Genomic DNA, 9,880 nt, shown 5'->3' on the forward strand with positions numbered 1-9,880 from the left:
TGTTCTGTGGCTTCAGGATGTTAATGATTACAGTTTGGGAGGTTTTTAACATCATCTTACATCAGCATCAGAGCACATGTAATGTGGCCCATATACTCAAGACATTTACTTACTCAGACATTTACTTACTGCCAAATTTAGTTTAAGTCCACTCTCAATCTTGCATGAAATTTAAGAGGAAAGAAAAGAACTGTTTTGATTTTTAATGTTAACTTCTCATTCTGTTCATGGTCATCCATTAAATTTTGCTTGCATTTTGGCAAACCCAGGGCCACAGCCAATTTGGCTGTGTCTCAAAAGGTAGGCCAGTGCCTTGCTGCCTACACCCTTAGAAGTGAGCTCCCTCTGAAGGTAGTGCCCTAACGGAAAAGGAACCTCAAATGACATCAAGTTTGGGGCGCACTTTTAAGCCAGACTGACGTCGGAGAAAAGTAACCTGATTACTAGTAAGGCTAGGTGGAAAGCTCACAGAAGCTCAAAAGTATTCCATACATTATTAGTGTATTAAACAATTAAAGTGTATTTTCTTTTAGATATAACCGCAACAAATTGTTAAGCTCACTGTACCCTGCGAAGGACAAGTGTGCCAAATAGTGAAAATGCTGTGGCTGGGTTTGTATTGGGACATGGCCTGTATATCAGCTTGTGTTGTGACGCAGGGGGGAGAGCTTTTAATTTGCCTGCATTTTTCATCTCCAATCTTCTCATTAGCGGAACTGTGTTTGTAAAAGCCCAGCCAAATCCAGAGAAATCTGCAGCCTGTAATACACAGAACTGTGTGTGTAAAAGCCCAGCCAAATCCAGAGAAATCTGCAGCCTGTAATACACAGAACTGTGTGTGTAAAAGCCCAGCCAAATCCAGAGAAATCTGCAGCCTGTAATACACAGAACTGTGTGTGTAAAGCCAGCCATCAGAATCCAGCTGTAATACCAGAGGTGTAAACCACAATCCAATGCAGCCTGTAATACACAGAACTGTGTGTGTAAAAGCCCAGCCAAATCCAAACAAATCTGCAGCCTGTAATACACAGAACTGTGCATGCCTCGGGCCACACTCTCCTTATTCACATAACAGTGCCATTAAATGGTAAATGGACTGCATTTATATAGCGCTTTTATCCAAAGCGCTTTACAATTGATGCCTCTCATTCGCCAGAGCAGTTAGGGGTTAGGAGTTAGGTGTCTTGCTCAAGGACACTTCGACATGCCCAGGGCGGGGTTTTGAACCGGCAACCCTCCGACTGCCAGACAATCGGTCTTACCTCCTGAGCTATGTCGCCCCTGGATGCATTAAACCCCATTAAACCCCCATAAAGAGTACATTTGAACTGTGAGTAAAAGACACAAATAATTAATGAATCAGTAAAGTCAGGTTAATTGATTTGGGACCAAGCTTTAATGGTGTGACTGAAAATAACTAGGTTCTCAGTAAAACATGCCACAGGTTACAGAAACAGGACAAAGATTGTTTATTTCAATATGACAGGATGGGGAAAGTCTGATGAGTTTCCTGGAAGAGGAACCGCTGTAATGCACGCGTTGAGACGGACACACATGCAGGTCATAATGACAACATGGCCACACAGGTCTGTCATTCATTTACTTCTCATTTCACAGAGCTGAGGGTGAAACATGAGTGGCAGCATGAATAGGGCGAGCTGCATTATACAGCCTGAAGTGAGCATGGACAGGCCCTCCGGTTCATGCTCATGAGTGGAGAACTGTAGAACTATACAGGAGAGGCCGTTTCAGTTTCAGGTGGGTGGTCTTGTTCAGGGGGGTGGTGTAGGGAAGGTCACATGACTTTATAACTCCTCCCCCTGGCTGAGAGTGCCTGTGTGTGTGCCACCCAGCTGTGCTCCAAGTTCTTCGTGGGCAGGGGTCTGATCGTGCGCTGGCTGCTATGGGCACTGTCCCAGGTTGGGCCTGGTTAGTGCCCTGGGATCTCGAGCACAGGGTTGAACCGTTTTAACCAGATCTCACACAGGTTTGTGTCTGCATCTGTCACTCTTCCGCCCTGTGCCTTCTATTGGCTCCGCCCACTAATTTCCATCCCCTCTCCTCTGGTTTCGCTGCTTGCCCCTCCCTTTTGAGACTGAGGGCGGGGCCTACAGCACCACGCTGGCGGTGGCGCAGTGGTTGGGGTGCGCACCCACGCGGGGCCGGCGGGCGAACATCTTGCGCAGCTGGGCGCGGAAGCGGTCGTGGAGCCAGGCGTACAGGAAGGGGTTGCAGCAGGAGGAGCACATGGCGCACAGGTGGCACAGCAGCTGGATGAGCAGGAAGTGGCGCTTGTCGATCAGCCGGATGTCCACGTCGCGCAGCACGTTGAACACGTGGATGGGCAGCCAGCAGACGCCGAACGCCGCCACCACCAGCGCCACCAGCCGGAAGATCTTGCGCTTGCGTACACGCTGCGCCTGCACCTGCAGCTGGCTGCGGTGGCCGGGGACCACGCAGCTGCGCAGCTTGACGGAGATGCAGATGTAGGAGACGCAGACGGCGGACAGCGGGAGCACGTAGGTGAGGAGCAGGGTGCCGTACGCGTAGGCCAGGCGCTGCTCCTCCTGCCCCATCCAGAACTCCTCGCAGATGGTGAAGCCCTCCTTCCGGAACTCCACGTGGTAGGTGTGGGCGACCGCAGGAGCCGCCAGCCCGCAGGACAGCAGCCAGATGCCCGACAGCACGTAGGCACACGCCAGCACAGAGATGCGCTTCTTCAGCGGGTGCACGGTGGCATAGTACCTGCAACAGCAAGGGGCAGGAGGGGGTATGAGGGAGGGAGGTTAGGTGTATCTGCAACAGCGAGGGGCAGGAGGGGGTATGAGGGAGGGAGGTTAGGTGTATCTGCAACAGCGAGGGGCAGGAGGGGGTATGAGGGAGGGAGGTTAGGTGTATCTGCAACAGCAAGGGGCAGGAGGGGGTATGAGGGAGGGAGGTTAGGCGTACCTGCAACAGCAAAGGGCAGGAGGGGGTATGAGGGAGGGAGGTTAGGTGTATCTGCAACAGCAAGGGGCAGGAGGGGGTATGAGGGAGGGAGGTTAGGTGTATCTGCAACAGCAAGGGGCAGGAGGGGGTATGAAGGGACAGCAGGTAGGCAGTTGGAAGAGCCTTTTGAACATCTGCTGTGCTGTCTTGCACTGATACATATGGACTTCCAGTCATACCTAAAACAGTCTCATCACTGCAATCTCACCTGTGTGTGAGTGTGTGTGTGAATTATAGGCTCAAATAATATCAAATATATATATATATATATATATATATATATATATATTATATGATATAATTATATATATACAGGATATAAATCATCCTGTTTGTGTTTCTCTTGAGTTTTTTTATTTTGAAACTGACACAGGACAAGGCTTTCAAAGAGAAGAAAGGCATTTCAAGTGAACATCCATGTTTGTTCACCATCAAATACAGGGCACCCAGAGAAGCTAAATTTGGATGCAGGTGTTACACTTCATATGCATGTCTAAATAATCATTTTGACATGCATACCATTGCTGCTGCTTCCGGAGAAGGATTCCTTACTCTAATTTCAAAGTGGCTGAAATCGACACACATAGCATGCCTGATGGCTACTAAAGAATAGGAAGTTTTGGTGACAAACATTTCCCCAAACGTCCTTCCCGAAAGGTGACACAAAGGATTTCGTTTTTTGCCTTTTGTTTAACTTTTCAGTGTTGGACTCTTGTGAATACTAGACAGTCCTCTATTGAAAGAGTATGCCAAACCCTGTAGACATGCTCTATCCGGCTGAAATCTACTTCAAAAGGCCACGAATGATTGGGCAGTGAGTGGGAACATTAAGAAATTTTCCCTCATCTTTTTCAGTATTTATTTATTTATTTTTCTGAAGTGTTTCTTTCTTTGGAAATGGCCCACGGCTTGTTTAAACCCACATGGGCACCACCGTGTCACCTGTGTCTGAGGACAGCCTTATTTTGTACTCGGTACATTATCATCCTCTTAAAAAGCACACAAAGCGTGGCCCCCTGCTACGCCCCACAGCAACCTCCTCAGCTTCAGCCCAGGCATTGCGCAATCACACACGAACAGGCCCCACCCACCTGTCAATGGCGATGGCGGTGAGGGTGAAGACGGACACATAGACGGTGACGGGCTGCGTGAGGTAGACCAGGTAGCACATGAAGCGGCCGAACACCCAGCCGCGCGGGTTGAAGGCATAGGCCAGTGTGAAGGGCACGCAGGTGACGCTCATCAGCATGTCGGAGAAGGCCAGGTTCCCGATGAAGAAGTTGGTGACGTTGTGCATCTTGCGGGTGCGGCAGATGACGTAGAGCAGCAGGTAGTTGCCCACGAAGCCCACCAGCACCACCAGGGCGTAGCAGGGGATGATGAGTGGCTTGTAGGACTGCAGGAGCTCCACGTCCGCGAACGGCAGGCTGCGGTTGGAGGTGCTCTGGCGTACCGCCACTTCGAAAGCCGGCCTGCTGCAGTTCCCTTCCATTCCACAAGCGGGCGCTAACCAAGCACTGCCACTGCCCTCCATCTCTTAGCTATTGGGGGGAAAAAATGCTTGAGAGGAAAACTTCATTGATTGGACAAGCAGACCACTGTGAGTTATCAAGCTGTGGAAAATTTTAAACTATGCCAGGTATGATTTTTATCCTACAGACATGTTTTAAGAATAAAACCAACTTTAGTTCAGAAACATTTATTGACCCAACATATACTGATGTGCTGGGAAAGCCTTGTCTACAATGAAAGGCTCCGTGTCAAAAATGTTCCAGAATTTGTTGGTTGAATTAACTGAATCTGCATGCTCCTCCCTGATCTCATGCATCCTGTGGTAACCTAAATGGACTTGGAAGCCTTCTGGACTGGAGAGGGCTCTGGAGGAGGTCCTGGAGAAGGCTCTAGAGAAGACTCTGAAGAAGACCCTGGAGAAGACACTGAAGAAGACCCTGGAGAAGGCTCTGGATAAGGCCCTGGAGGAAGGGCTCTGGAGAAGGCTCTGGAGAAGACACTGAAGAAGACCCCGGAGAAGGCTATGGAGAAGGCCCTGGAGAAGAAGCTCTGGAGAAGGGTCTGGAGAAGGTCCTGGAGAAGGCTCTAGAGAAGACTCTGAAGAAGGCCCTGGAAAAGGCTCTGGAGAAGGGGCTCTGGAGAAGACACTGAAGAAGACCCTGGAGAAGACTCTGGAGAAGGCCCTGGAGAAGGCCTTGGAAAAGGCTCTGGAGAAAGGGCTCTGGAGAAGGCCCTGGAGAAGGCCCTGGAGGAAGGGCTCTGGAGAAGGCCCTGGAGGAAGGGCTCTGGAGAAGGCCCTGGAGAAGACACTGAAGAAGGGGCCCTGGAGAAGGCTCTGGAGAAGGCTCACCTCGTTTCCTTTTAGTCTAGACGGGGTACTGCCATCACAGAGTCCTTCACTTTTTAATTTGGGAGCGATTGTGGAAGAAAAGTGTTTTTGTTTGGCTTGATTAAAGATAAACGGTGTTGGGAAAGTACTCCACTCAAAGAAGGAGGCGGAAATGGAAAAGAACTAACTGGTCATTTTATCAAGATCGTCTTTAGTAATTCTACTAAAATTCTACTTCAGACAGTCTGTACAAGTTTTATAAAAAGGACCATTGTTCTGAATATTTTTCAGACCAGTACTGTAAATCTGTTTACAACAAAAGACAACAAAAATGTGTCATAAACAAAGCTATTAACTGTGCAACTGAATTTTTTTTTTCTTTTCGTTTTTTTATTTTAAAAATGTCTTGTCCTGCTTTCTCTGCCGACACAGATTAAAGGAATTTGTCAAACAGTGACATTGCTTTTTGGTTTGAGATGGCTGTCTAATTTCCATTCATTATAGCTCTTACATCTATATACAAACCAAGTTACCAGAGCACTAAAGCATGTATAAAAATGTAGATGATCAGACTAGTGATGGAATCATTACTATGCCTCTGCTTTTGAAGAAAAAATGCAGATTTTCATCTCAATATAAGTTAAGGGCAAATGTTGATTAAATATGTCTGTCTGAATAGGAACCTGTGCTTGTAGTTTTTATTTGGGATAGTGCCACGATACTATTCATTTGTACCGCGGAGTATTTCACTGAAGCAGTTCAGATTTAGGGCCTGATTTACTGAGACATTTAGCACATGCAAAACCTTTTGGACATGAACCTGGACAATGATCCATAATAAAAAAACACAACACTACCACACACACATCTCTATTGTTCCCCAATATATAAATTAGCACGTATTTCACTTCCCTACCACCAGGGGCCGATAGAGCTTCGGTTGCAAGCCACGATTTAAACAATTAATTACATTTCGTTACATTTATGTGGCAGACCTGCTTATTCAGACCAAACTCCAGTGTAGGAGGAACATGTGCAATGTGCATACAGCCTACGAGTGAAATACAGCACATTCATAGTTGGGGGCATATGGCATAGGGCGGCAGTGCAATATAATGGGTAAGAAGCTAAAGGTCACAGGTTCGATTCCCTGGTAGGACACTGCTGTTGACCCTTGGATGCAATCTAAATGATATGTAAAAGCTTGCTGGAATAATGGGATGATGGAAGATGACGGCTTTATCCTGGAGTTGTTTACTATAGCGCCCCTCGCTGTGACACTTGAACTGCATTAAGCGGTAAGAATTTCAGAGCTAAAGAACGCGTGTTGAGGGTGTACAACCGGGTCTTGCGTTTGCAGTGTGTCGGCCCGGCGGTGTCATTCGAGCCGGTACAATTGTAACCCATCATAAATGCAACACAATCAATAATGTTTTGTGCACTGCTGCAGTAGCCATTTCAGGATTGTACACGCGAAATTCAGTTGTCTACCGAGTGCCAAAAAAAAAAAAAAAAAACCGAGCAATTCGACAACATTCGTGGGAAATATTTCTCAAAAACTGTTTTTGATCGAGTTAAGTAAAAAATCTGTTCCGAAAGTAATTTTCGGCTATAAGGCATTGTTTTATTTACAATAAATCATATACATCAGCAGTCTTATGTCCTTGAAAAAGTATGGTTTTCTGAGTCAATTTTAGCGGGGATTGTTTTCTGTCACCAAAATCGTGGTGTCCCCGTAAATGTAGCAGCTCGCACAATTATGACGCCTCTGAGTTGCTACAACAAACAACGTGCATTTTGCCGTTATATGTTTACAGAATGCAATCTAAAGAGTAAACGAGAGCGCTGGTACCCAGGGAGGTCATGGAGGGCTTCAGATTTGGAGAATAGGGCCACTACATGGTGTTGAATCACATCTACGTAGTGTCTTTGTGGGGAGACATAGGCATTTTAAACTGAGTTTAAAATTAATTAAAGAAATTAATAGCATGCTATACTCACCAACGTGTTTTTAAGTTAGTTCAGTGTTTAATGTAAAGTGCGTTCAGCTAACTTGCTTGCTGCGTTGACACAGCATCATCTTCTGGATGCTGCACATGATTAATGGAACAGAACCATCCACCTGGCCACAGGCATTTATAATAAGCACACATCAGATTAATCGGCATAGTAGACCATTTGCCTTGAAAAGACTTACCTGGGTGTTAAGAAACAAACAAAAACAGCTTTCCTCGTCGATTTGGACGTTTCCACGACTCACTTCACGGTAGGTCACGAAGCTGTTTGTGCGTCAAAGTTAGCACAGTCTTTTTCATTAAGCCCCACACATCATAATCTGCGGCTGTGGCTGGTCTCCGGTTACCATCACAAATGTGTTGTGTGTGTGCATCATATGGTGTTCTCATTTACTGTTACAATTATACTGACTAGGTCATATGAATTTCATTTGAGTTTCAATTGTATCCGACTCGATTAAGTTATGAACGTAATTGAAACTGGTAATGACTACTGACATATCAGAGCTGTTTGAAGTGCTAGGCAAAATATATTCCGAGTAAATGAGCAAAATCCAAAACTGTTACATTTATACCGACTCTCCCGTACTTATGTAGGGTATCTGGCCTAAGACACACGTTCGTCTGGGGTGTTGCTGCCTCGTAAAAGGGTTTCTTGACTTCTGGTGGCTATAACTTCTCTCAAGTTTCATTTGTAGGCTACTTATCCAACATGCCGGGATAATAATTATAATAACAATAATAACATTAACAACAACAATAATAACAATAATAATGCATATTGCTGTTAAAAGGCTGTTTGACCAAATTAAATCATATTAAAATATAGCCTATAACCCGGTAACAGGCTTTCGAACCTTTGGGGAATATGCACAAAAAAACTGATTTTTGAAGTTGCCTATTTTTTGTCTTCATTATGGTGATGTTTAATGTGTGTTAAGATATACATTGAATTATGTTTCTCGTGTGGTATTTAATTTGTGTGATGATGTCCAATTAATTATGTTTCTCCTGTCAAAATGTTTAATGCTTGCGACGTGCTGTAATTCCTATTCAATTTTAATCTATGGCATTACGGGACCAAAACCCTTACTTGCGTTATTGCGGGCTCAAAACCAAAAACATGTTTAGATAACACATCATAGGATGTCTGTAAAAATCTGGGAAATATATGCCTATTAGCGACAATGACAGTGTTGCTAATATTAACATATACTAATCAAAACATAAATAACTGCAATAACGATGATATTAATAATTTGTATTAAACAGTAGATCTGGCCAACAAAGTGCTACTGTTTGCTGTACTGTTTACCTTATGTTCTCGCTTTGGTAAAGTGGAAGTTCTCTTGTCCTTTTCAAATCTTTGAGTCCGATCTTCAGTTATGCCGGGAGGTTGGAGAGGCAAGAGGTGCTGCAATATGAGACTCCAGAAGATTTCCGAGAGATTCCTCTGTTTCCTTTCTCGACAGTAAGATTTGTAGACTATAAATACAGTGAAGGTGCACTGAAGAAGCGGAAAACACGCTGCAGCGCGTGTGCGTGTTCGAGACAGTGGGGCGCGTTCTTTTTCCCTTTAACACGCAGATCGGCAGCTGATTGGCCAGATGTCAGGCCCTTGAAAGCAAGTTGTACGTCAACGAGTAGGCTAACAGTTTAAAAAAGAAATAATGATAAATTTAAATCTCAACGACAAATTGCAATTGCCTCAAACACCGAACCCGAAATATAATTTTGATCGACCGGATGAACTTAAACCTAATGCACTAAATGAGTCTCCAGCTGAGTCACAGGGCATGCCAAGGCTAGGAGCAGGGATGTTCCGACTGAGGCGTTTGCCTACAGGGGAAATCAGTACACGAAGGATATGAATATGTTCAGCATACATTGATTTTATGATATATAATAATATAACAGCATATACATCTTTATATAAAATGTGTGCGTGGAAGGCAGTTGCGTGGGTGCTGGTGCTGCCTGTTCCAATGTACCCCGCCCCAGCCGAATGGCTGAAGCTAAGCAGGTGCACTTGGATGGATGACCAGAGGGCCAATCGGGGTGATCCTCCCCTGACAAATTAAACCCCAATACGGGGACACAGTGCTGTAGGAGTCGCCATCTCTCACATGACGTTAAGAGTAGGGTCTTCCTTGGTGTCCTGGCTAAATTCCCAATCATCTCCTGGCTCTCTCAATCATCCCCCAGTTTACTTGGCTTGAATTGTGGGGGATCATGGCAGCTGCAGTAGCCCATAGTCTTTGGGTAATACGGAAATGAGTCTTTGAGCTGTTCAAAGATCCTGTATTCAGACCTGCCAACCTTTTTGAGTACCACAATAGTCAGTGTAATGCTTAGTTCACATGCTTTCGCACAACTTCACTTTGCACACGACAGTCTGCAAGAGACACAGACACACACACATAAGCCTTTCTTCATAATTCTAGTTTTGACTGTAGAAGTGATCAGGCAAAATTGTATAATTTGACCTGATTCTAAAATATCACTTGCACTGCACTGGGCTATATTATGATATACT

General features: G+C 45.3%; 1 protein-coding gene across 2 annotated transcripts; it reads right to left on the minus strand.

The window, feature by feature from the left end:
- Positions 1-1,362: 1,362 nt before the first annotated feature.
- LOC135239680 (prolactin-releasing peptide receptor-like) lies at positions 1,363-8,906 on the minus strand. 2 transcript variants are annotated; one of them, XM_064308523.1, is made up of 3 exons: positions 8,660-8,906; positions 4,080-4,529; positions 1,363-2,745 (listed from the first exon to the last, which is right to left on the minus strand). In XM_064308523.1, the coding sequence occupies exons 2-3, from the start codon at positions 4,520-4,522 to the stop codon at positions 2,109-2,111; spliced, it is 1,080 nt and encodes a 359-aa protein (XP_064164593.1). In that variant the 5' UTR covers positions 4,523-4,529; positions 8,660-8,906; the 3' UTR covers positions 1,363-2,108. The 2 variants fall into 2 exon arrangements, with proteins under 2 accessions (XP_064164593.1, XP_064164594.1); XM_064308524.1 differs by having other exon boundaries at positions 4,080-7,608.
- Between the last annotated feature and the right edge of the window lie 974 nt (positions 8,907-9,880).

The sequence above is a fragment of the Anguilla rostrata genome, chromosome 14, assembly GCF_018555375.3.
Source record: "Anguilla rostrata isolate EN2019 chromosome 14, ASM1855537v3, whole genome shotgun sequence".
Lineage (NCBI taxonomy): Eukaryota > Metazoa > Chordata > Actinopteri > Anguilliformes > Anguillidae > Anguilla > Anguilla rostrata.